Raw genomic sequence first — 27,779 nt, 5'->3', positions numbered from 1 at the left:
CTTCCTACTTTCCTTATATTCCACACAGGCTTTGTCTGTTCCCAGCCTTTTAGTCCTGACAAATGTTTCCTTTTTCTTTTTGACGAGGCCTACAATATCTCTCGTTATCCAAGGTTCCCGAAAATTGCTGTATTTATCCTTCTTCCTCACAGGAACATGCCGGTCCTGAATTCATTTCAACTGACACTTGAAAGCCTCCCACATGTCAGATGTTGATTTACCCTCAAACATCTGCCCCCAATCTAGGTTCTTCAGTTCCCGCCTAATATTGTTATAATTAGCCTTCCCCCAATTTAGCACATTCACCCTAGGACCACTCTTATCCTTGTCCACCAGCACTTTAAAGCTTACTGAATTGTGGTCACTGTTCCCAAAATGCTCCCCTACTGAAACTTCTACCACCTGGCCGGGCTCATTCCTCAATACCGGGTCCAGAACTGCCCCTTCCCTAGTTGGACTGTCTACATATTGTTTTAAGAAGCCCTCCTGGATGCTCCTTACAAACTCTGCCCCGTCTAAGCGCCTGGCACTAAGTGAGTCCCAGTCAATATTGGGGAAGTTGAAGTCTCCCATCACCACAACCCTGTTGTTTTTACTCTCTTCCAAAATCTGTCTACCTATCTGCTCCTCTATCTCCTGCTGGCTGTTGGGAGGCCTGTCGTAAACCCCCAACATTGTGACTGCACCCTTATTCCTGATCTCTACCCATATAGCCTCACTGCCCTCTGAGGTGTCCTCCTGTAGTACAGCTGTGATATCCTCCCTAACCAGTAGCGCAACTCCGCCACCCCTTTTACATCCCCCTCTATCCTGCCTGAAACATCTAAATCCTGGTACGTTTAGCTGCCAATCCTGCCCTTCCCTCAACCAGGTCTCTCTAATGGCAACAACAACATAGTTCCAAGTACTAATCCAAGCTCTGAAGTTCATCTGCCTTACCTGTAGTACTTCTTGCATTAAAACATATGCACTTCAGGCCACCAGACCCGCTGTGTTCAGCAACTTCACCCTGTCTGCTCTGCCTCAGAGCCATACTGTCCCTAGTCCCTAGTTCTCCCTCAATGCTCTCTCCTTCTGACCTATTGCTCCCGTGCCCATCCCCCTGCCATACTAGTTTAAACCCTCCCGTGTGACACTAGCAAACCTCGCGGCCAGGATATTTATGCCTCTCCAGTTTAGATGCAACCCGTCCTTGTATAGGTCACACCTGCCCCGGAAGAGCTCCCAGTTGTCCAGATAACGGAAATCCTCCCTCCTACACCAGCTGTTTAGCCACGTGTTTAGCTGCTCTATCTTCCTATTTCTAGCCTCACTGGCACGTGGCACAGGAAGTCATCCCGAGATTACAACCCTAGAGGTCCTGTCTTTTAACTTTCTGCCTAGCTCCCTGAACTCCTGCTGCAGGACCTCATGCCCCTTCCTGCCTATGTCGTTAGTACCAATATGTACAACGACCTCTGCCTGTTTGCCCTCCCCCTTCAGGATGCCCTCTACCCGTTCGGAGACATCCTGGACCCTGGCACCAGAGAGGCAACATACCATCCTGGAGTCCCTTTCACGTCCACAGAAGCGCCTATCTGTGTCCCTGACTATAGAGTCCCCTATGACTATTGCTCTTCTGCGCTTTGACCCTCCCTTCTGAACATCAGAGCCAGCCATGGTGCCACTGCTCTGGCTGCTGCTGTTTTCCCCTGATAGGCTATCTTCTCTCCTCCCCCCCCCCCCCCCCCCCCCCCCCCCCCCCCCCAAACAGTATCCAAAGGGGTATACCTGTTCGAGAGGGGGACAACCACAGGGGATTCCTGCACTGAATGCCTGCCCTTTCTGGTGGTCGCCCATTTCTCTGCCTGCACCTTGGGTGTGACCACATTTATATAACTGCTATCTATAACGCTTTCTGCCACTTTTGCTTTGGTTTTTTTCTGTGAATGTTAAGAGGCATCTAATAGCAACTGTGGTGGATGAGAGTTCTTTTAGTTCTTGTACAGAGGGAAGCTTTCAATCCAATTCATTGTTTGGCTGCACCAATTTCACTGTCTATTTCCCTCGAACAAGGTTTAATTTGGAATTTGGGTTGTACAGTGATGCTGCTCTGTATCCTAGGATTAAAACTGTATTGACGTTAAAGTGAAATTTCCTGACGCTGTAGTAAGTTGATTAGTTGAGTCATATGAGGCAGGAAAATCTCCAGTTCACTACCCAGTCAATACCCAATCTCAGCACAGGACACCAGTTCAACCACAACAGCAGCCTGGCCCTAGCGAAGTAGAGAAAACCACCTGTGCTCCTGGTAACTAAGCCAATGGTTGCTGCTGGAAAATGAATATGTGCATGTTGCCAAGTGCTTCAATGGTCAAATAACATCTTGATATGGTGCAGAAGCTTATACATGAATGAGGCTTTTAGAAACCTAGAAAATAGGAACAGGAATAGACATGTGGCCCACCGAGCCTGCTCTGCCAATCAATATGATCATGGCAGATCCTCTATCTCCATGCCGGAATGTGGCGACTAGGGCCTTTTCACAGTAACTTCATTGTAGCCTACTTGTGACAAGCGATTTATTATGCCATACTCCACTCTCCCCATGTCCCTCAACACCTTTTAGAGTCTAGAAATTGTATCTTTTGCTTCTGAAATATATTCAAAGACATGGCCTCCACTGCCTTCTGTGGTCAAGAATTCCACCCTCTGAGTGAAGAAATTTCTCTTCATCTCTGTCCTAAGTGACCTACCCCTTGTTTCCGCTCACCCCCCTCCCCAGACAAAACAACATCCTTCTATCCAGCCCTGTCAGAAATTTATACATTTCAGTTAGATCCCCTCTCTTCTAAATTAAAGTGGATACAGACCCAGTCCACCCAATCACGTCTCTTAAAACATCCTGCCATTCAGGAATTAGTCTGCTAAACTTTCACCGCCTGCCCTCTGTAGAATCCCGCCAGTGCAGAAGGAGGCCATTTGGTCCATCAAGTCTGCATAAACATTCCGAAAAAGCATCTTACCTAAGCCCATTTTTAATTATCTTTCTTTCTCTCTCTCTCTCTCTCTCTCCTGTCTTCCCTCCTCCTCCTCTTTGGACGCTAAGGGTCAAATTTGGCATGGCCAATCCACCTAACCCCTGACCAGTTTATCCTTTCTTGGTAAGGAGACCAAAACTGCATATGTTACTCCAGATGTGGTCACACCAAAGCCTTTTATTCCAGTCCTCTTGCTATAAAGGTCAACATATATTTGCCTTCCTAACTGCTTGGTGTATCTGCATGCTTGCTTTTGGTGACTGGTGTATAAGGATACCCCGGCCCCTTGTATATTCACATTTCCCAATCTATCACCATTTAAATAATACTGTTTCTCCTTCCGAAGTGGATAACTTCACATTTATCCATGTTATACTGAATCTGCCATGTATTTGTCCCTCACTCAACTTGTCTAAATGACCATGAAGCCTCTTAACATTCTCCCTCCCCACATATTTTCACCAGATTTCATCAGGTCTGCAAACTTGGAAATGTTTGGTTCCCTCATCCGAATCATTGATATATATTGTGAATAGCTTTGACCCAAGCACTGATCCCTTTGGTACCCCACTAGTCACTGCCTGCCACTCTGAAAAAGAACCATTTATTCCTTCTGTTTCCTGTCCTGCTCAATCCATGCCAATCTCTTACCCCAATCCCATGTGCTTTAATTTTGCACACTAACCTCTTATGTGGGAATCAAAAGCTTTTACCACATCCACTGGTTCACCCTTGCTTATTCTACTAGTTATGTCCTCGAAAACAAAAACTCCAGTAAGTTTGTCAACACGATTTTCCTTTCATAAATCATGTTGACTTTATAAGTGTCCTGTTATCAAGGAAGAATCATAGAATCCCTCCAGTACTGATGGAGGCCATTCAGCCCAAAGTTCTGAAAGAGCACTCCACCTAAGTCCACTCCCCGCACTATCCCAATAACCCCTTAACCAAACCTACACACTCCTGGATACTAACGGGCAATTTAGCCTGGCCAATCCACCTAACCTACACATCCTCGGACTGTGGGAGGAAACCGGAACACCCAGGCGAAGCCCACACAGACATGGGAAGAATGTGCGAACTCCACACACTCACCTAAGGCTGGAATTGAACCCCGGTCCCGGGAGCTGTGAGGCAGCAGTGCTAATGATTTTTTGTATAGCATTTTCCCGACTCGTGTTGGGCTAATCAGTCTGTAATTTCCTGTTTTCTCCCTCCCCTTTTTTTTAATAGCAGGGTTACATTTGCCATTTTGTGTGATAGTGAAAAGAAAGACTTTCATTTTTTGGTCTCTTTCTCAACCACCTGATACCCAGAAGATGTTTACAGCCAATGAGTACTTTTGAAGTGTAGCTACAGTTGTAATTGGAAAATGTGGCTGGCAATTTGTAACCAACAAGCAACATGGCGATGACCGCATAATCGAGATTGGCCGAGTGGACTCCTTGATCATTTGAGTAGTGCCATGGGATCTTTGGCATTTGCATGAGAGGGTAAACGGGGCTTCGATTTGATATCTCATACAATAGACCACAGCTCCAAAGGTGCCGCACTCCCCAAGTATGGAACTGGAGTGTCAGCCATGATTTTGTGCTCGAGTCTCTAAAGTGGGACTTAGACCCACAACCTCCTGGCTCCTGATGCAAGAATATTACCAATGTAGCATGCTGAAGGGATTCCAGACCTTTGGTACCCTGGTGAATATCTGTTTTGCCAGTAATGGAGAGGTGAGGGAGGTAAAATAAATCTGTTTAACCTATCTAGCTTGGTGGCTTGTAACAAACCACTCGTCTATTGTGACCTGCTTCTAGCTGGTATGGGTCAGTGTTATTGGCATAACCCATTGCTGTTTGTCCCTGCTCTGTATGAATTTGGATCCATTAATCTTAGTGCATTTCTCTGGCTGAACGTCTTTGGGGCTTCTCCAGTACTGCAGTAGCCAGCTACAGTGCTACGATACATTGTGACATAAGCTGTGGTGGAAGTGTTGATTATAGTGAGTTTGTTTGCGATCCTGTCAGCTACATAACTTGAGTGAATTGTGTGGGTTTTGGCACAAACCGTTTTCATATTTTCAGTTCTTTCTGGCCACCTTTCCAGTTTAGAATGTGGAGTGCTGAATAAGTGAGCTCGGGTTCTAATCATTTTGACATGGCATGGGTGTCTGTTTCACTTGGTTGCTATGTGACACCATACATCGTTAAGTTCCAGTAATTCTTGTTGGAAGAGGCAGCGAACACATTGAACTCCCTATTTACCATGTACAACATTGGATTCAGTCTGAACAGATAAATGTGGCTATATTCTGCACTTGTTTTCTGTGACTGGTGAGAGAATACTGTGTAATGATTATGGAGTAAAAGTATAAATGTTTTGAGGTTCCAAGTTTGGAATTCATCTCCCTTGATGGTGAAGATCCCCCATTTGGATCCTGCCCCAGCTAAGATTGTCGATCTAAAGCGTGCTGCTCCACTGCACATTCCTCAAATGATTTCTCTCACTATTGTAGCAATCTGCTTGCCTTCCTTTCCTACTATTTTTCTGTTATTGTCTAGAGGTTGGTGGTATTTCTTTCTGACTCAACATAACATGGGGTAGTTTGCAGCAAACCTGTCAGTCTGACATCCATGTTTTTGCATGGGGTAGTATGTGTGTGAGAAATGGGTGGGGGTCTGAGGATAAACCCTGGGATGGACTCCAGAGCTATGGAAATGGGAATGTTAGCCACTGCCGGAGAGTATCTGGCTCCAACTGGAGGGGATAAATGGGAGACTCGGCAATAGCAGTCCTTGTTGGACAACAAAGAGTTGGAGGAGAACTGTAGTGTGGTCAGCTATATCAAAGGCTGCAGAGAGGTTGAAGAGGGTTAATCATACATGATGTCATTTATGATTTTGATAGGGACCATATCTTGATCAGGCAGGCCTAACAAACATTAAGTTGTAGGAAAGGTGAGACACCGATTTGGAACTTTGGGAAGGAAATGGGGGTGGGGGGTGTAGTGTGCAACAATGACAAAATGGTGTTTTTTTATGGGCGTGATCACATTTTGAAAGACAATGCGATAGTATCTGAGGAGAAGGGACCGTTAAAAAATGAGCTAGCATGTGGGCCAAGAAGAGATATTGATTGGGTGGTCAAATCGGCTTCAGGAACAAACGTTTGGAGAGGGAATGAGAAACTGGAGAAAGAAGCCAAGGATTTTTTGTTCATTCTGGAGTAATGGAGGGCCTCAGTGGCTGGATCATTGAATATATTCTAGGCCTAGTTGGATAGATTTTTGATCATCAAAGTTGAAGCCGCAATCAGATCAGCCATTGATCTTATCAAATGGTGGAGCAGGCTCAAAAGCCTAAATGGCCTAATCTTGCTCCTAATTCTTGCAAAGTCGTGCTTACTTTTGGACACCGTGCTGAGAGACTGCTGTGGTTCAGCCAGATCCAGTGTTGAATAATTAAATCCATTATGAGCCATGTATGTTGTTGGGAAACCCAACTTGATTCTGGAGGGGAGGCCAGAAAATATACATCTCACCATGCTCCTCGAGTTTCCGCACAGGCGCAGATTGGGAGTGGGCTGCGTATGCGCAGTCCAGTATATTCGAGTTCTTTGGGCCGGGGGGCATGCGCCCAGTATGCCAGCATAAAAGGGGGAAAAAATGCCAAAATTCATCCAGAGAGGAGTCCCAGAGAGAAAACTGGGGAAAGACCAGGGGGAGGAGAAGACCACTGATCAAACTCCTGGGAAGAGGAGCAAAGTAAGAGGCTCCAATCAGTAAAAGTGGTATGGTTAACAAACTTCCAAGTAGGGGCAGCACGGTGGCACATTGGGCAGCACTGCACCGAGGTCCCAGGTTCGATCCCGGCTCTGGGTCACTGTCCGTGTGGAATTTCCACTTGTTTGCGTGGGTTTCACCCCCACAAGCCAAAGATGTCAAGGGTAGGTGGATTGGCCACGCTAAATTGCCCCTTAATTGGAAAAAAAAATAATTGGGTACTCTAAATTTATTTAGAAAAAAAATTAAAATGGGGGCAGCACGGTGGCACAGTGGTCAACATTGCTGCCTCACGGCGCCGAGGTCCCAAGTTCGATCCCGGCTCTGGGTCACTGTCCATGTGGAGTTTGCACATTCTCCCCATGTTTGCATGGGTTTCGCCCCCACAACCCAAAGATGTGCAGGGTAGGTGGATTGGCCACACTAAATTGCCCTTTAATTGGAAAAAATGAATTGGGTACACTAAATTTAAATTAAAAAATAAAAACAAGCTTCAAGTAGTGAGGGCTTGGGAAAAATCCCGGAGAGTGAGGAGGCAGCGGAAAGTTGGTGATTTCTTGCTGCAAGCCGGTAGGGCAAAGGTAACCTTTGGAGCAGGGATGTTCTGCTCAGTGTTGCTGAAGTTTGTGCTGTGAGCAGAGACTTGGGAATCCAGGGGAATGGGATCTCGGGAGACACAATTGAAAATCTGCGAGGTGGTAGGCCCTTGTTGTGGCAGTCTGAGAAAATTCCAAGGCTCTATCTTCGGAAGGGAAGACTGAGGGCTTGCAATTTCTATAAGGGAGGCAGAGTTTTAACAAAATTGTGTAACTCCACAAATGCTGATGCCTGAACGGGGTGCTGTGAAATCCATGGGATCTGTTTTGGTCGCGTTTGCCATTTATTGTGCAGTATAATGTTTTCCTGATAATTTACATGTACCTTCATTCTGAATGTGAGTACACAAGATAGAAATTGTAAATTGTTTTACTTTTCTAACTTCGTATAGTAAAGCTTTGGGATCTTGTGGATTTATTCTCTTAGTAAGTACCATGGATCTCAAACTTTGCCTACCTACAAACATTAACTGGATTGTCCCAAAAACAGGAGTCTGGTTCAGGATCAGAACAATGCTTGGGTGTGCTTCTCTTGGACTTAAGGGAGATGATGGGATAAGGGAATGATGATGTGTTATATTAGGGGTGACCGCCTGTCTGAGAGTACGGGCATTGCTGGGAAGAAGCACAACATCTGCAGAGGTATCAATGCTGCAGAGAGCCTTAATGGAATTCCGGGAAGTTGAAAGTCAGGGGCGGCATGTGGTGCAGTGGTTAGCACTGGGACTGCAGCGCTGAGGACCCGGGTTTGAATCCCGGCCCTGGGTCACTGTCTGTGTGGAGTTTGCACATTTCTCCCATATCTGCGTGGGTTTCACCCCCACAACCCAAAGATGTGCAGGTTCGGTGGGCATGCTAAATTGCGCGTTAATTGGAAAAAAATAATTGGGTACTCTTATTTTAAATAAAAAAAAAAAAAAATTTTAATCTTTTAATGGACGTTGAAAGTCGATGTAATCCAGCAGATTTACCTGTTTGCATGCGTATTTTCGTATGCTACTTGTGCAACGAACACTGAGAAGCAAGTTCTCTAGGTTTATATATAGTGTGGCTTCGAAAACTAGGTTTTTGTGTTTTTTTTAATTTAGAGTACCCAATTCATTTTTTTCCAATAAAGGGGCAATTTAGCGTGGCCGATCCACCTATCCTGCACATCTTTGGGTTGTGGGGGCGAAACCCGCTCAAACATGGGGAGAATGTGCAAACTCCACACGGACAGTGATCCAGAGCCGGGATTGAATCTGGGACCTCGGCGCCATGAGGCTGCACTGCTGACCACTGCGCCACCGTTTTTGTGTTTTTGACACTCAATCTGGCTATGGGCATTCTTATAAATACCCAAAATGAAATTTGATCAAAAAGTAAAAATGCAAATCTTCATTGTAGGGCCACAGCAGTGTTGATCCTCAGATGTGATAGAACATTGAAGCTTTGCAGAAGAAGGCCACAAGATTAATTGCTTTTTAAAAAAAAAAAACAAGGTAGGCTTGAGAGCTGGGATCTAAAGCTGGCGGCACGGTAGCACAGTGGCTAGCATTGTTGCTTCGCAGCGCCAGGGTCCCAGGTTCGATTCCTGGCTTGGGTCACTGTCTGTAGAGTCTGCATGTTCTCCCCGTGTCTGCGTGGGTTTACTCCGGCCCGGTTTCCTCCCACAAGTCCCGAAAGACGTGCTGTTAGGTAATTTGGACATTCTGAATTTTCCCTCTGTGTACCCGAACAGGTGCCGGAGTGTGGCGACTAGGGGATTTTCACAGTAACTTCACTGCAGTGTTAATGTAAGCCTACTTGTGACAATAAACATTTTTTTTTAAAACAGAAAATGATGGAAATATTCGGCTGACCAGGCTGCATCTATGGCGAGAGAGGAGCAGAGTTCAGACAGATGGTCAATGACCTTGAATGTTAGCTGTTTTTCTCCACAGAGGTTGCCTGACTTGTTTGAATATATGTCCGTTTTCAGTATTCATTTTATTGGAAGAACTTGGTGTGTGCATGATATAAAATCGTGGGACTAGGGTGATTTGATTTGAGGTTTGACAATAATGGGACTCGTTTGTGTTCATGTGGACACATTATTTCAATTGAATAGGTGAGTGAGGACCAACAGTGGTGTACAAGTTTTGTAAGGGCTGAACTTCAGATTAATAAATCATTAAAAGAAGCAGCGCCGATCAACAAACCCGTTTTTAAAAAAAACAATGGCACTGGGGCCAGTCTAGGAGGAATAGAATTGTAAAGCAAAGTTATGTTGAACTTGGTTAAACCTTGGTTAGATCACTCTGATCTCTATAGGAAGTGGAGACGGTACATGTAACTTTATAAGAACGATAATCAGAATTGAGATTGTAACTATCAGGGAAGATGGAACAGAACTGTGACTGTGTGTGTTTCGGGAGAAACATCTTTACCAAGGGAAGTTACATAAATACATTGAGAGAAAGGAATTGCAAGATATGCTCATAGTGAGATAAAATAGATAGGAAGCTTGCATAGAGCAAAAGCACCAGTCTCCATTAGTTGGGCTATATGGTCTGCTTTTGTGCTATGATTTGGAAGTCTCACACACCCTCGCACAATTGGCCTAGGTTTTTATTAATTTTAATTGCCTCTCCCAATAAATTACTTGGTTCCAGCTGATTGGGGCGTGTCTATATTGTGACGCATTAGACATCATGATTCTGTGATGGGGTAGTAGGACTTTTCGAATGTTCATGTGGAACATTCTCTCACTATTCAGTGCCATTTGCTGCCTTATTGTAAATGCAAAATGTCCATGAAATTCCCAAACAGCCTGGAGGGCTTCCAGCGTTCCAAACTGTTTTGTTCTCTGAAACCCTGAGGAATTGGTGCACTTCAGGTACAGCTTTTGTTGCTGGTTATTAAGCTGGTTGTGTGATTACTGAGTACACTGGAGATGTTGGTTCGCATCACACAGGTATTTTTATGGTCAGGAGGTGGTCTTTAAGACATCGGGCTCTTTTTATGTCTTCACTCTCACTTAGCTGTTGTTGCCTTGCGATGGTCTCTATCTTTGCTCCCTTGCAATTCCCTTGGCGCTTTCGTCTCTAATGCATCTTTCTTTGTGAGCGATGAGTGATCTAACATATTTAAGCTGATCAAAGGAGTTTGTAACAGACGGTAATATATGGTTTTGTGGCCTCGACAGAAGAAGGGAGCAGTGGTATTAAAATTTGAGTTGGGTCACTCCAGGGTGATGTCTAGAAGCACTTCTTCACACACTAGTGCAAATCTGGAACTCTCTTGGCCCTAAAGCCGGGGCTGGGGGATAGATTGACCTTTTATATGGTCTCACTACTCTAATTGAAGATGTCAAAATTGAGACAGATTAATTGATTGGGCATTGAACTACAGCTGGTAAAATGGAGTTGAGATACAGTTCAGTGGTGATCTAATAGATTGGAGCTGATTTAACTGGCTGCCTCCTGGTACCATGGGAGATTGTTCACAGGGTTTTTGTTCAGCCTGAACAGCTGATTAGCTTTGGTGCGTGTATTTTAACATTCAAAACAACGAATACAGTTCATGAAGCACTTTTCCACGTGTGTGGGAGGCTTTTAACTGACAGCCTGCAGTCGATCTAGAAATTTAAATGTAGGTGTGTTCGTAGGTGAAAGTACAAAATCTTGAAGCAAGTTCTTGTTTGTTTGAATTAACTCCATGTGCATGGAACTGTTGCCAAAATACCCGGTGATTAAAGAAAAACCTGCTTTTCCACAATGCCCCACTCGATGCTGTGGGCCCTTCCTTCACTCCGTACCTGCAGGGTGTCACTGAATTGCCTATTCTGATTCAATCCAGGAAAAGGCATTAAAATATGAACTGGCTACTCGGGGGTTAACCCGCTGCAATAAATTAAACTGAAAAGCCACATTTACGGCACACAATTTCTCATTCTGTGTCCAAACAACACCTACGGGTTAGGTGTGCTAGCCCTATGACCCAGTTGTGACCTTGAGCTGTCCTTGACGGTGATTGGCCCTCATGACATGGGGAGCGTGAGAAATTGTGCTGTTTTTCCAAGAACGTACTCCCCACAGAAACATGGAATGGCTTTATATGTTTTTTAAATGCCAACCTGCTCCCTAGAAAAGATGGCAAAGAACCAAATCTGTTACACAGCTGGAAGATGCCATTTATATTTAATGGAGTTTGTCGCCTATCAAAAATTATTTTGCTGAATTAATTTTGAGTTACTGTTTTATTAGTTTTTTTGCACGCTCAACTGTGTCAAGATACCTGGCTGTGCGCTGGAAATCCTGCTGTGGTGATGTAACTAATAATAATAATCTTTATTGTCACAAGTAGGCTTACATTAACACTGCAATTAAGTTACTGTGAAAAGCCCCATTCTTTTCGGGTACACAGGGAGAATTCAGAACGTCCAATTCGCCTAACAGCACATCTTTCGCGGCTTGTGGGTGGAAACCGGAGCGCCCGGCGGAAACCCACGCAGACACTGGGAGCGCGTGCAGACTCTGCACGGGCAGTGACTCGAGCCCCGGGAATCGAACCAGGCACCCTGGTGATGTGAAGCAACAGTGCTAACCACTGTGCTACGTGTCACTATGATGTGGGAAGATATATTAATGATGGAGAGACATTGCTGGATTTTTCTTTTTTTTTTATAAATGTTTTATTGAAAAATTTTTCCCAAACAACAGTTTTTCCCCTCTTACAAAGCAAACGCAACAATAACAATACAGAAATTTTAAACAATACACAAGTAACAAAACCCCTTTATCTTTGACCTAAACTAAACCCCCTCCCCCTGGGTTGCTGCTGCTGGTCATCTGTCTTCCCTCTAACGTTCCCCTAGGTAGTCGAGAAATGGCTGCCACCACCTGGTGAACCCTTGAGCCGATCCTCTCAGGGCAAACTTTATCTGCTCCAGTTTAATGAACCCCGCCATATCATTTACCCAGGCCTCCAGTACGGGGGGTTTCGCCTCCTTCCACATGAGTAGGATCCTGCGCCGGGCTACTAGGGACGCAAAGGCCACAACGTCGGCCTCTTTCGCCTCCTGCACTCCCGGCTCTTCCGCAACTCCAAATCGAGCTAACCCCCAGCCTGGTTTGACCCGGGCCTTCACCACCCGCGAAATCACTCCCGTCACTCCCTTCCAATACCCTTCCAGTGCCGGGCATGCCCAAAACATATGTGCGTGGTTTGCCGGGCTCCCGCCACACCTCTCACATTTGTCCTCCACTCCAAAGAACCTGCTCAATCTTGCTCCCGTTATGTGTGCTCTATGTAGCACCTTAAATTGAATCAGGCTAAGCCTGGCGCATGAGGAAGAGGAATTTACCCTGCTTAGGGCATCAGCCCACATACCCTCCTCTATCTCCTCCCCTAATTCTTCTTCCCACTTTCTTTTTAGTTCGCCCACCGACTCCTCCCCCTCTTCCCTCATCTCTCGGTAAATCTCTGACACCTTGCCCTCTCCGACCCACACCCCTGAAAGCACCCTGTCCTGTATCCCCTGTGTCGGGAGCAATGGAAATTCCCTTACCTGTTGTCTAGTAAACTCCCTCACCTGCATATATCTCAAGAAATTTCCCCGGGGCAACTTATACTTTTCCTCCAATGCTCCCAAGCTCGCAAAAGTCCCATCTATAAATAAATCTCCCACCCTCCTAATTCCCAACTGGAACCAGCTCTGCAATCCTCCATCCATTCTTCCTGGGGCGAACCTATGGTTGTTCCTGATTGGGGACCCCACCAGGGCTCCCCGCACCCCTCTCTGTCGCCTCCACTGTCCCCAGATATTCAATGTTGCCGCCACCACCGGGTTCGTGGTAAATTTTTTAGGTGAGATCGGTAGCGGCGCCGTAACCAGCGCCTCTAAACTCGTCCCTTTACAGGACTTTCTCTCCAGTCTTTCCCACGCCGCTCCCTCACCCTCCATCATCCATTTACGTATCATTGCCACATTGGCGGCCCAATAGTAATCGCCCAAGTTCGGTAGTGCCAATCCTCCTCTGTCCCTACTACGCTGAAGGAACCCCCTCCTTACTCTCGGAACTTTCCCTGCCCACACGAAGCTCGTGATGCTCCTGTCTATTTTATTAAAAAAGGTCTTAGTGATTAGTATAGGGAGACATTGAAATACAAATAAGAACCTCGGGAGGACCATCATCTTAATTGCTTGCACCCTGCCCGCCAGCGATAGAGGCTGCATGTCCCACCTCTTGAAGTCCTCCTCCATTTGTTCTACCAACCGTGTCAGATTAAGTCTGTGCAAGGTTCCCCAGCTCCTAGCGATCTGAATCCCCAGGTATCGGAAGTTTCTTTCCACTTTCCTTAGAGGCAAGCCTTCTATCTCTCTACTCTGGTCCCCTGGATGTATCACAAATAATTCACTCTTCCCCATGTTTAGCCTATACCCCGAGAAATCCCCGAACCCCCTCAAAATTCGCATAACCTCTATCATTCCCCCCGCTGGGTCCGACACGTATAACAATAGGTCATCCGCCTATAACGAGACTCGGTGTTCTTCTCCCCCTCTAATCACCCCTCTCCATTTCCTGGAGTCTCTCAACGCCATGGCCAGAGGTTCAATTGCCAACGCGAACAACAATGGAGACAGCGGGCATCCCTGTCTTGTTCCCCTATATAGTCGGAAATACTCCGATCTATGTCGACCTGTAACTACGCTTGCCGTTGGAGCCCCATAAAGAAGTCTAACCCAGCTAATAAACCCGTTCCCAAACCCAAACCTCCTTAACACTTTCCATAAATACTCCCACTCCACCCTATCAAATGCCTTCTCTGCGTCCATTGCCGCCACTATCTCTGCCTCCCCCTCCACTGGGGGCATCATTATCACCCCTAATAGTCGTCGCACGTTAACATTCAGTTGTCTCCCTTTTACGAACCCTGTCTGGTCTTCGTGCACCACCCCCGGGACACAGTCCTCTATCCTCGATGCCAGTACCTTTGCCAACAATTTGGCGTCCACGTTCAACAATGAAATGGGTCTATAGGACCCGCACTGCAACGGATCTTTATCCCTCTTCAAAATTAACGATATCGTTGCCTCCGACATCGTCGGGGGTAGAGTCCCCCCTTTCCTGGCCTCATTGAACGTCCTCACCATCAACGGGGCCAACAAGTCCACATATTTTCTGTAATACTCCACCGGGAACCCGTCTGGTCCTGGGGCCTTCCCTGCTTGCATGCTTCCCAGTCCCTTAATAACCTCGTCCACCCCAATCGGTGCTCCCAGGCCTACCACCCCCCGCTCCTCCACTTTCGGGAACCTCAATTGGTCCAGGAACTGCCGCATCCCCTCCTCTCCCTCTGGGGGTTGAGATCTATACAGTTCCTCATAGAAGGTCTTGAACACCTCATTTATCTTTCCTGCCCTTCGCACCGTGTCTCCCCTTTCGTCTCTAATTCCTCCTATCTCCCTCGCTGCTGCCCTCTTTCGCAATTGATGAGCCAACAGGCGACTCGCCTTTTCCCCATATTCATACCTCCTCCCCTGTGCCTTCCTCCACAGTACCTCCGCCTTTCTGGTGGTCAGAAGGTCAAATTCCGTCTGGAGTCGTCTCCTCTCCCTGTACAATTCCTCCTCCGGGGTCTCTGCAAATTCCCTATCCACCCTTAAAATCTCCCCCAGTAATCTTTCCCTTTCCTTGGCCTCTGTTTTCCTTTTGTGGGCCCCAATGGAGATCAGCTCTCCTCTGACCACCGCTTTTAGTGCTTCCCATACCACTCCCACAGGGACCTCGCCGTCGTCATTGACCTCCAGATATCTCTCAATACACCCCCGCACTCTTGCACACACTCCCTCATCCGCCATCAGTCCCACATCTAATCGCCAGAGTGTTCTCTGCTCCCTTTCCTCTCCTAATTCCAGGTCCACCCAATGTGGGGCATGATCCGAAACCGCTATGGCTGAATACTCAGCTTCTTCCACCCTAGAGATCAACGACCTTTCCAAAACAAAAAAATCTATCCGGGAGTACACTTTATGGACATGGGAGAAGAAGGAAAACTCCCTAGCCCTAGGTCTTAAGAAATCGCCATGGATCCACTCCCCCCATTTGGTCCATAAACCCCTTAAGTACCTTGGCCGCTGCCGGCCTTCTTCCGGTCCTTGAGCTGGATCTATCTAGCCCCGGGTCCAGCACCGTATTAAAGTCCCCTCCTAAAATCAAGTTTCCTACCTCCAGGTCCGGTATACGCCCCAGCATCCGTCTCATAAATCCCGCATCGTCCCAGTTTGGGGCATACACGTTAACCAACACGACCTCCATTCCCTCCAGCCTGCCACTCACCATTACATATCTACCTCCGCTATCTGCTACGATGTTCTTTGCTTCAAATGCGACCTGTTTCCCCACCAAAATGGCCACCCCTCTATTCTTTGCGTCCAGTCCTGAGTGGAACACCTGTCCCACCCATCCTTTCCTTAGCCTAACTTGGTCCGCCACCTTTAGGTGCGTCTCTTGGAGCATAACCACGTCTGCCCTTAGTCCTTTCAAATGCGCGAGCACTCTGGCCCTTTTTATCGGTCCGTTCAGGCCTCTCACGTTCCACGTGATCAGCCTCACTAGGGGGCTACCTGCCCCCCTCCCGTGTCGACTAGCCATTACCTTCTCTAGGCCAGTCCCATATCCCGCCTCCGCGCTCCCGCTCGCTCCCCCAGCGTCGCACACCATCCCCGCCCACCCACTCTTTAGCCATTTCCTTTTGGATTTCCGCAGCAGCAACCCAGTTGTCCCCCCCCCCCCCCTCCCTCCCCTCCCCGCTAGATCTCTTTCTAGCATGATTGCTCCCCCCCATATTACTTCCGTAAGTCAGCTGACTTCAACTGACCCCGGCTACTCCTGCTCACTCCTCGACCCCCCCCCCCCCCCCCCCCCCCCCCCACCCCCATGTGGGGAACTCCCATCCGCCTTGCGCCTGTCTTCCCGCCTTATTCTTTCTGGTGCGGGAACATCCCTTTACCTGACCCGCCTCTTATGGCGCAGCTCCCTTTCCCCTCCCCCTCCCCTTCCCCATTCTCCAACTATGTCCCGTCTTTCCCCCCTCACCAGCGCCCACATTTCCCCAATGTCTCCCCCCTTCCCTGTTTACTTCTCAATTAACTTCCACCGTAACATTAACAATAACATTTCCTGCAGCATCAGTCCCTCAGTTCCGATCCAGTTTCTCTTCTTTGATGAAGGTCCATGCTTCCTCCGCCGTCTCGAAATAATGGTGTCTCTCCTGATACGTGACCCATAGTCTTGCCGGCTGCAGCATCCCGAACTTCACCTTCCTTTTATGCAACACCTCTTTGGCTCGGTTGAAGCTCGCCCTCCTTCTCGCCACCTCCGCACTCCAATCCTGGTATACCTGTACCACTGCATTCTCCCATCTGCTACTCCGCACCTTTTTAGCCCATCTCAGGACCTCTTCTCTATCCTTAAGGCGGTAAAATCGCACGATTATCGCCCTGGGTGGTTCTCCCGCTTTTGGTCTTCTCGCCGGAATCCGATTTGCCGACTCCACCTCCAAGGGGCCCGTAGGGGCCTCAGCACCCATCAGTGAGCTCAGCATCGTACTTGCGTACGCTCCACAGTCCACTCCTTCCACACCCTCAGGGAGACCCAGTATCCGAAGGTTCTTCCTTCGCGCTCCATTTTCTAGGGCTTCGATCCTTTCAGTACACTTTTTATGAAGTGCGTCTGTGTCTTAACCGCCAGGCCCAGGATCTCGTCCTCAATATCTGTCACCTTCTGCTCCACCACACGGAGCTCTGTCTCCTGGGTCTTTAATGTCTCCTTGAGCCCCTCAATTGCCTGTAGCAACGGGGTCAGCACCTCCCTCTTCAGCAGCTCCACGCACCGTCTCACAATTTCATGCTCAGGCCCCCATGTCGCCTGCGCTTTCTCCGCCGCCATCTTGTACTTCTCTCTTTCTGACCCTTTGGTCGACAATTCCTCGCGCTGCAGCCGCCGCCGCCGGTTTTTTCCTCCTTCGTTTGGGGGGGACTCCCTTCTCACATGCCCCACACCGGGTTGCGTCGTCGAAAAATTCCCCGTTGGGGCTCTTAAAAGAGCCCGAAGGTCCGTCGGAGCTGGAGCCGCCGAAGCGTGCGGCTAGCTAGGCATCACCGCAACCGGAAGTCCCTTCAGTGGCCTTGATGAGGTCTTTTCACAGTTGTTCCCTCTGCTGCTAGAATTCACTTTTGATACAGGCCCTCAGGTCAGCTTGCAGTTTTAAGCTTGCCCTTCCCCCGCCTGCATGCTGGAAGAGGCCCTGTTTATCCTGCAGTTGCAGCCAAATCTTTTACTGTTTCTGCGTGTGTCTGGCAACCAAGAGACATACCCTTCCTGGGGACACTGTCGGGGGAATATTGCAGCCTTCTTCCCACACCGGGAAATGTCAAACAAATGTCGTGGGGGCCCTGTAAAAGAGCCCAAAAGTCCATTCCAAGCAGGAGCTGCCGAATATGCGACCTAGCTCTGCATAGCCGCACCCGGAAGTCCTGGTTGCTGGATTTTTCTTGGTCTCTAATTACACAGACATTTAAACAAAATAATTCCGTATTTCTTTTGAAACTAAAAAGACTTTATACCTATGTTGGGAGAGGAAAACCAGTTGTGTGTCTCATTGTGTAAAAGTTCTGACCTGACATTTGCAGGGTGGCACGGTGGCGCAGTGGTTAGTGCCGATGCCTCAAGGCGCCAAGGTCCCAGGTTTGATCCCGGCCCTGGGTCACTGTCCGTGTGGAGTTTGCACATTCTTCCCCGTGTCTGCATGGGTCTCCTCCACAGCCTAAAACGATGTGCAGGGTAGGTGGATTGGCCACGCTAAATTGCTCCTTAACTAGGTGAGGGGAGGGATTTTTAACAAAATAGAGTGCTGGACTGCTTGTGTACCTGCTGTGCAATCTGCTCCATTGCCAGTAGATGTGGGCCTCTGTGTCTGAACACTAGCCACAAGCATGTGGATTGTAGCAGCAAAGAACAAGGGCAATTTGAGATGAACACCAAGAATAAAGTGTGAGGTTGCTAACTCTCAAAGTTTGTGAATATTGGTCGTCACTGAGGTGTTTTCGGTTACATTGTTGTTTTTGTGTCTCAATCAAATGTTTTCTCGGACAGCACAGTGGCGCAGTGGTTAGCACTGCTGCCTCACGACGCTGAGGTCCCAGGTTCGATCCCGGCTCTGGGTCACTGTCCGTGTGGGGTTTGCACATTCTCCCTGTGTCTGCGTGGGTTCGCCCCCACAACCCAAAGACGTGCAGGGTAGGTGGATTGGCCACGCAAAATTGCCCCTGAATTGGAAAAAAATTAATTGGATACTCTATATAAAAGCTGTGTGAAATGTGGTCACGCTTGACAGCTATGTTTGGAAAATGGTGCATTCAATTTTGCTCTAAAAGCCATAGCTGTAAAAGGAACCTGGTACTAAAGTATTCTAATTGTGTAGAATTGTAAGTGGTTAGACGCGTGGCCAGATTTATTTTGAAACCTAGCAAGTGGTCAATGATTATTTGAGGGAAGAAAATGATTGATTTTACTTTTTGCCTTTTGCAGGAGCTGAAGAATGTCGTATTACTCCAGAGGCTCCAGAACTTCCGACTGCAAAGTCTACGTCGGTGATTTAGGAACGGGAGCTGCTAAAGGAGAGCTGGAACGAGCTTTCAGCTACTATGGCCCTTTGAGGAATGTGTGGGTAGCACGGAACCCTCCGGGTTTTGCTTTTGTGGAGTTTGAAGACCCCAGAGATGCAGAGGATTCTGTGCGTGGGATGGATGGCAAGTGAGTATCTTGGGGTGGGAAATCCCCATGTGCAGCGCTGCATTAGAAACTGAGTCTGGTCTCCCTCGATGTCACAACATTCCTAGCTTCCATCCCTAATCCTATGGGCGGCACGGTAGCACTGTTGCTTCACCGCTCCAGGTTCAATTCCCGACTTGGGTCACTGTCTGTGTCGGGTCTGCACGTTCTCCCCGTGACTGCGTGGACTTCCTCTGGGTGCTCCGGTTTCCTCCCACAGAAGTCCACTCTTCGTCATCACCTCACCTGACAAGCCTGTGGGGATTTTGCATCGGGCTTGTCTGTGAGGCCCATTGATCAAATAACCTGGTTCAAACTGGGCACGGTGGCCATGTGCTGAGCTAAACATGATTTGATTCCAGTAGGTTTTCGACTTTTGCTGACGATTTATTAGTGTGTTAAAAATATTCAGATGAAAATAAAACACATGCTGGAAATGGACAGAGATCTTCAAAGGTGATGAGTGTTTGAGTTGGAGGCACTTGTCGGAAATTTGAACCCACCTTTTTCAAAGGTTGGTGGAGCTTTTGTACATTTCCTGCATGTTGTGCTTCTTGCTTAACTTGTTGGAGATGAAGAACGATGGAGGTTTAGTAGTGCATGCAGCTACATGGTCACAGATGCTTTCTCTAATTTATGTGGGGAGTTCAACATTGGGTTAAGAACTTGAAGTGAATGTGCAGCATGCCTATATTGTGAGGCATTGTTGCCTCCTAGCTCTTTAGAAACTAATTTCTCTCTTTTTTTTTCCAGGGTTCTGTGTGGATCGAGGGTGCGAGTCGAGCTATCAAATGGGATGTCACGCAAATCGCGCTATGGCCGTCCTCCCGCTCGCCGCCAGTTTGACCCCAATGACCGTTGCTATCAGTGCGGCGAGCGTGGCCACTACGCCTACGATTGCTACCGTTACAGCAAGAGAAGGCGCGGCATCAGGTAAGCTGCCGAGGGCGCGCTGATTGAAAAGTGGGGATATCCGTGTCGTCCGGTCAGCGGGATAAGCATGAGTCTTGGGAAGAAACTGCTATTTATGTAACTGGCCCTTGAAAAAATCTTAAGCAAAATGGGGGGTGGGGGCAGAATATTGTATAAAACTCTAGCGGGAGGGGGGGCAGTAAATAGTTATATAAACTTCACCAGCTCGGTGTTACTGTAGCACAAATGTTTCATCAGGAGGTGGCACCGCGACTTGTTCGTGGCTGTTCTCTCTCTGGGTTCAATTTCCACAATATATTTGGTCAAACATGGCACTTCCTCTTGAATCCAATGCACTGAAACTCTTGTTCTAACAGCCTCGCCGTGACTGGTAAAGCCCAACTTGGTTATGTTGTAGCACAGAGCAGCTCCAAGGCAGTCCTGTTACCTACAGCTTTAGAAGATAACATTATTTGCACTCTGCTCCCTACCTTCATCTTTTTTTTTCCCCCACCCACCCTCCCAACTTCCCCAAAACAAAAAAGATAGGCCAACGTTTACATCGCCCTGTTAATTCTAGGCTGTAGGTAACTTGAGTTTGGTAATTGAGTTATCCAGAATGTCATATCTTGAGATATCTTATAATGCTTTTAGCGGTTTAGAAGTCTTTTTTTGATGTTTTAATTTGTACATTAAATGTCTGACTTTGTCTTCTGTTTAAACACTATAATATGTACATGTTTAAATGTTTTGATCTTTTTTAAAAATTACCCTGTATATATGTAAAGTAAGTTTTTGCTCTGCATTGTACCTGTACTATGCAGTTGAATCCTGTTAATTGGGACTCCCAGGCGGTACCAGTTTGATTCTGGAGAAGGTCGTGCCTCGTCTGTCCAGATTGACAGGTTTCACCTGCTATGAAATGAATTGAAAGTTCGGAATTGGTGAGGTGCAGGTTAAGGACCATATATATGATAGTCAGGGCAGGTCCAGGGAGTTGAATGCTGTTTTTAGTTTAGGGGAATATATTGATTGTTTTGGTGGCAGGGATGAAACAATAATTATTTTTAATAAATTGTCCAGTGCCCACACTGACTATAACCTTTAACCCTCTGCTTCTCTTGTCAGATGGCAAAACCATACATTCACCCTCCCTCCTCTTTCTTTCTCTCTCTCTCTCTCTCTCTCTCTCTCTCTCTCTCTCTCTCTCTCTCTCACCCTTCAACACTTTCTTTCCCCCCTCCCACCCCTCCATTCTTAAGCTGAAAGGGTGTCAAAGGCGAGGCCACCTGTATTTTACAGCAAAGGTACTCCGTGGCCCTTTTTTTTTTCTTCTCTCCCCTCCCTCCATTCAAGTGGCATTAAGCCGGTTTAATGGCGTCCTCCACTGAGATTTGCTAATTTGGTGAGACTGGAAATTGATTATGGGAGCTTCTGGTCTCTGGCCCTTAGTTCTTCGCAGTGTGGTGTACTCGCTTAATTGGCCTTCTGGGGGTGGGGGGTGCAATTTTGTAGAACTAACAAGTTGATGTGATATGTTTTCATTCACACAATTCTAGTCCTGTTTATTGTTCATCCCTAACCACCAGTTTTAATGTTTTTCAAGGGCTGTTAATAAATGTTTCTGGTGTAATAATTCTTTGGCTAACGATTCACCTGATCCAACCTTTCAGGTTGCTGCATTTGAGTCTGTCGCCATGATTAATGATCTTCTGACCCTCATGGCAACCGGGCCTTCTAGCAAACTTTGGCCACTGCGGGTTCAGATCTTCTGTTGTGCGCATATACCTCTACCTGAGGTTCTGCTTCGTCCTGCCTTAAAAAAAAAATCGGTCTACGGTCTTTGTGATACAGAAAATTGGCCAGTTTTAAAGATGTAACGCTAAAGTACGCCCATCAAGCCAACTAATCAGGCTCTCCGGTTTGCTAGAGGAGCGTCCGACTTAGTCCGTCCTAGTCCAAACTCCCCTCAAATATTCCACAATCAAGCACCACATGTATCCTGATTTGGGCTTTCTGTGTTTGGAAGATCTGCTAGACACAACGAGAAATGAACATAATTAGACCAACCTGCGTCTTCTAGATCTTCTAGATCTCTCTGGGGGCAGAGACGGCTAATCTGTTCTGTAAAGGTTAATTTCTTATCAGGAGTAGTTTTTAATTTTACAAGCCTTTTTTTATATAAAAAGTATTTAATTTAATGTGACTTTTTAACGCTTCAATAAATTGGCTGTATGAATCCACGTTTAACTTTTTAAAAAAAGTAACCGTTTTAATAATTTGTTTGACACTTTGTGCAGCGTGGCTGGCTGTCACAAGTGCCCTTGCACCACCCGAGCTCATTATATTCTCTTCTGTTTTAGTCGATCGCGGTCTAGGTCTCGTTCCCGTTCGAGATCCAGATCGAGGGGGCGTCGATACACCAGATCCCGAAGCCGTAGCCGCGATCGGTGAGTCGGCAAACTTGGGGCTTTGGGCTTTGTTGGGATAGAAGGCTTTTTCCTTTTGCCTTTGGAGAAGGGCGTTCTGTAAATATTTTTTTTTCCCATTGCAGCCGATCCCGGTCCCGTTCTCCTTCATATTCTAAGAAGAGAAGTAGGTGAGTGGCAACCAACATCCCTAAAATGAAAGCTAGGCTGTTCAGGGTTGATGTTAGGAAGTACTTCACGCAAAGATGGTGGGAATTTCCTCCAAAAAGCTTTTGAATCTGGAGGTCAATTGAAAATTTCAAAAGTGAGATTGCTAGATTTTTTTGAGTTCATTGGTGGTATTTTTTTACTATAAATTTAGAGTACCCAATTCTTTTTTTTTTCAATTAAGCGGCAATTTAGCATGGCAAATCCCTGCACACCTTTTTGGGTTGTGGGGCTGAGACCCACGCAGACACTGGGAGAATGTGCAAACTCCACATGGATTGTGACCCGGGTCCTCAGTGCCATGAGGCAGCAATGTTAACCACTGCCACCGTGTTGCCCCTAGTTGGCGGTATTATGGGGTACTAAGAAAAGGTGGAGTTAAGATGCAGATAATCTGGACAGAATTGAAAGGTGGAGCAGACTTGAGGGGCTGAATGGCTTCGCATGATATTTGGGGTCGAAAGAACCTCTGGTGTGTGCCTTCTCTAGTTTTCCCTCTAACACTCATGACATTTAGCAAAAATGTGATGGGACTCATCCGATGTGACGTTCACACATGCCTCTAACAGCACTTAACTGCTTTAAGAACAGGAAACTGCATGAATTGGGCTATGACTTTGTGAGTGTAAAAATACCAGGGGTTGCAAGTTTTAGAAGGATAAAAATGCTCGGGAATGCAGTGGCGTTGTGGTATTGTCGCTGGACTAGTAAGCCAGAGATCCATGATAATACTCTGGGGACCCAGGTTCAAATCCCAATCCCACCACAGATGACCGATATTTGCATTCAATAAAAAAAATCAGTCATTGTTGATTGTTGTAAAAATCCATCCGGTTCACTCAATGTCCCTTTTGGGAATCTGCTGGTCTGGCCTACACGTGACTCCAGACCCACAGCAATGTGGAAGAAATGGCCTCAGTTCAAGAGGCAGTTGGGGATAGACAATAATGCTAGCCCAGCCAGTGAAAATGCGCACCCAATGAAAGAATAAAGGGGAAAAAAGCTGGGGTGGTAACGGAATAAATTTACCAAGGAAGGGGATTGTAGCAGTCCGTACAAATGTCGAGGCAGTTCTATACGTCTGTAAAAGGAAACCTATGGGATATGGTAGGCATTTGGGGGTTACGGTAGAATATAATCACTCTAGTGCAGAAAAGACCATTTGGCCCACCGAGTCTAGGCCCACTCCCTGCCCTATTTTTGCAATTCCACCTAACCTGCACCCTTGAACGGCAGTAGTGCTAACCACCGTAAGATGGAGGTGAGCTACGTGCCTCTTTGTGATCCTCATTAACAAAGAGTGCTACCGCATGGAATAGCTGAGGTGAAAAGCATGGATGCTTTTAAGGAGAAGCTAGGTAACTTCCTGAAGAAGAAAGGAGCAGAGGGATATGCAGAAATGTAAGATAGAGAATGTTCGTGTGGATTCTTTGGGTTTTTTTTTTTTTGGAAATTTTTTATTTCAAACATTTGTAACATTTCCAGAGAGAAAACAGGGCCTTAACATAGTGAAAACAAACAGTGGGAAAGAATAAACATGTTAACAAAGCATTTCCCCTATCAACTGTTTGCCATGCCCCACGTGTTAAACTAAACTGACGTGGCTCTAAACCCCCCCCCCCCCCCCGGGATGCTGCTGCTATCGGTTTCCTGCGCCGCTCCCTGAGAGTCCGCAGCGACTCTCTCCCCCGGGGGTCCCTGGACAACCCCCCCCACCCCCTCCTTGCCCCTTATGTCTCCTCTGCTCCCCTTCCCGTCTGCTCCCCCACCCCCCGAGGCCTGACCTGCCAGGCCAGCCCCTAGCCCGCCCCTCTTCCTACTCTCCCTGGTGCTCCCTGACCTTCCTACTCTCCCTGGTGCTCCCTGACCTACGCTAGCTACGCTGTCTCCCACCCAAGCACACTGGGGCGTTCCCCCCCCCCCCCCCCCCCCCCCCCCCCCCCAGGACCCATTAACCTGATCGTATCTCCCCATGCCATTCCAAGTCCCCTGACCAGCCCCTAGCCCATCCCCCTCTCCTAGGCCCCGATTTCCCGCCAAAAAGATACCAAGCGTGGGACCCCCTTTGCAGGGCCCCTCTCTCTCTACCCCCCCCCCCCCCCCCCACCTCAATGCAATCTCGCACAAACACCCCATATAGTGCACCCTCCAGCCCCCGCTCCCCATCCTGGCTGAAAACAATCTTGGATAGAACATTACAGAACAGGATAATCTAACAAACCGCCGCCACGCAAAAGCTCTGAGAGCCCAGAGTCCCTTAGTTCAAGTCCAGCTTCTTTCAAGAAAAAGATCACTCCTAATCCGAGAAAGTTAGGTTAACAGACCGCCGCTACTGTACAGCACTGAAAAAGCTAAGTGCCCTTTAGTTCAAGTCCAGCTTTTCTTTGATAAAAGTTCAAACCTGGTCTGGTGTCTCAAAATCGTAGTGATATTCCTCAAACGTAACCACAGCTTCGTAGGATACAGCATTCCAAACCTCACCTTTTTGTAGAGGACTGCCTTCACCTTGATGAATCCTGCACACCTCTTGGCCAGCTCCGTTCCCAAGTCCTGGTAAATGCGCACCTCGCAATTCTCCCATCTGCTGCTCCTCTCAACCTTGGCCCGTCGCAGCGCCCGATCCTGTCAGCAACCGGTGAAAGCGGACCACCAAGGCCCTCGGTCGGTCACCCGTCCTGGGCTTCCTTGCGGGAGGCTCTGCGCTCCATCCACCCCCATAGGTTGGAGGAAGACCTCCGGCCCCATCAGCCCCTCGAGCATACCTTTCACGTATACACCCAGATCCGACCCCTCGCAGCCCTCTGGGAGGCCAACGATCCTCAAATTCTGCCTCCTGGCTCTGTTCCCCAGCTCTTCAAGCTGCTCCTGCATCCTCCTCTGGCAGGCGTTCAGCTCTTCCACCTCATGCTCCAGCTCCTCCACCGTGTCCGCGTGGCTGGAGAGCTTCCCCTCGACCTCCCTGAGCGCCTTCTCCTGGACCGCCTGCGCCTCGACCATTCGGTCCATTACAGCTCTCATCGGGTCCAACGTGTCCCTCTTCAATTCGCCGAAGCAGTTCTTAAAAACTCCATCTGCTGCTCCCTTGGCCGGTGAGCCTCCGCTCCCTGGTCCCTGCCGTCCGCCATGTTTTGCCGCCCGGCCTGGGGTTCCCGCTTCGAGCCCTGCCGCTCCACTCAGCCACTTCTGATCCAGCTGCTCATACCCCGGGGTGGGAAGCCTCTTTCCTATCGTCTCCTCAACCTAACCAGGTTGCCAGGTCCCGCAAAAGTCCGCTTAACAGGTCCGTTTGATCATCGCTGGCGGGAGCGATCCGATCTGCGACCTGCTTCCTCGAGGGCGCCACCGGAAGTCTCCGTTCGTGTGGATTCTAATCACCTGCATGAACTGGTTGGACCAGATGGCCTGTTAGCCCAGTTGCTTTACATTGAGCCATGCTGTTGGTATGATCTCGATTAAAGCCGACGGGCCTGTTGTGTTCTGCTGCATCTTAATGGCGGCTGTTACCCATTAAACCACTTGTTTGAATTGGGTATTAACACCGTGGAATGGTGGGGCACATTGGGAGTTGTTAGATTACATGCACAGAAACAGTTTAAGATTACTGGAGCGTAAAACGCAATGACAGTCACCTGCCTGAATGTCTTTTTAAAATCGCACTTGTGTGGGTTATTTTGAAATGGTTAGTGTGTAATGGTAGTTTAACCTTATCTCTCTGCAGGTCCCTGACTCCAATGAGATCCAAATCCAGATCTCCAATTCGAAGAAGGTAGGTGAATTTTGTTTCTGGTCAGTACAGCATGTCAGAAATGTTGAAAAGTTTTATGTGAAGTGGGGGGGGGGGGGTGCGGGGGGAGAATGAGAATGGCCATTCTCTTAACAGAGAGGGCCTGTGTGGAGGAGAGTAAACTTCTCTCTCTCTCAAAACTCAGTGAGTAGACGGGCCATGCACATCACAGGGGAATCTGTGGTTCATTTTCTGCTTTGCGCCGAGTTAGGAAACCCAAGATTGCTATGGTTTGGGTGTTTCAATTACCTTCCGCGTTCCAGGGTTGGGAGGAAAATCTTTGTCTCCTGATCATTATCCAGTCTCTCCTGATAGAAATCCACCCCCATGCGCATGTTAAACAGACCTGAATCAGCTCGGCTGTGAATCCCTCTGGTCTGTCAGCATTTAACATCCAGGTGATGAATGGTCAATTGGGCGAGGTACTGGGATAGCGCAATCAATATCAAAAAGCGTGGGGGGGTGGAAACAATTGGCTGCAAGTAAAATAAAGAAATTAAGGCCCTATCTAGCTTTGCCGGGTAAATGTAATTTTCCAGATTTGTACAGTTGTTTGACAACAACAAATAGCACCTTAACATCAAACCATTTCAAGGCACTCCGAAGCAGTGCAATCAGACCACAAAAAACACCATAAATCCACAGAAGGGTGCAGGGGTGCCTAAAGGTTTAGTCAAAAGTAGATTTTTAAGGGCACAAATGATGAGAATTTTTATTTCCACACCAACTTTATCCCCATCTCTCCAAAGGCTAATACCACTTGATGACTGATGAATGCGTAAGTACACTTTATTTTTGAGAGTCTTGACTTTGTGTTGATAGACTATTTGACTGCAGGAGGCATTGCATCCAAGCCTGATCCTGGCACTGCTGGTGGGGATTGTGAAATGGTGCGCAAGAAGGAAATCATGGGTGGACCAGGATGAGCTGTCGATCGCCTACATATGCCATCAACACCCAAGAATTCCTCCTTTTTCTATCTCTTACATCACCTCAGCTCAGGCTGCCCAAACCCTCGTTCATGCCTTGTTCTCTCTAAACTTGACTGTTCCAGTGCTCTCCTGGCCGACCTCCTTCAAGCATACATAAACTTGAGCTTATCCAATGCTCTGTTGCCATTATCCTGACTTGCCAAGTCCTGTTTGCCCGTCAGCCTGTGCTTGTTGACCTACACTGACTCTAAATCCAACAAGCCATCAACTTTAAAATGCCTGTCCTTGTTTTCAGGGCTTCATCCTTCCATGACTCTGTAACCTCC

The 27,779-nt window shown here is 47.6% G+C and overlaps 1 protein-coding gene across 2 annotated transcripts in view; it reads left to right on the top strand.

The window, feature by feature from the left end:
- srsf7a (serine and arginine rich splicing factor 7a) overlaps nt 1–27,379 on the top strand; it is a 29,890-nt gene extending 2,511 nt beyond the window's left edge. Inside the window, exons 2-7 of one of the 2 annotated variants that reach the window (XM_072490156.1) lie at nt 18,947–19,171; nt 19,943–20,122; nt 22,465–22,551; nt 22,656–22,700; nt 26,456–26,503; nt 27,271–27,379. In XM_072490156.1, the coding sequence (XP_072346257.1) occupies nt 18,957–19,171; nt 19,943–20,122; nt 22,465–22,551; nt 22,656–22,700; nt 26,456–26,503; nt 27,271–27,292 (597 nt within the window). In that variant the 5' untranslated portion in view covers nt 18,947–18,956 and the 3' untranslated portion in view covers nt 27,293–27,379. The remainder of the gene's footprint in view (nt 1–18,946; nt 19,172–19,942; nt 20,123–22,464; nt 22,552–22,655; nt 22,701–26,455; nt 26,504–27,270) is intronic. The other variant, XM_072490157.1, reaches the window with a different exon arrangement.
- Nucleotides 27,380–27,779: the final 400 nt, after the last annotated feature.

This window comes from Scyliorhinus torazame, chromosome 25 (genome assembly GCF_047496885.1).
Source record: "Scyliorhinus torazame isolate Kashiwa2021f chromosome 25, sScyTor2.1, whole genome shotgun sequence".
Taxonomy (NCBI): domain Eukaryota; kingdom Metazoa; phylum Chordata; class Chondrichthyes; order Carcharhiniformes; family Scyliorhinidae; genus Scyliorhinus; species Scyliorhinus torazame.
The sequence above is the reverse complement of the archived record's forward strand: the minus strand, read 5'-3'. Positions and strand labels throughout refer to the sequence as shown.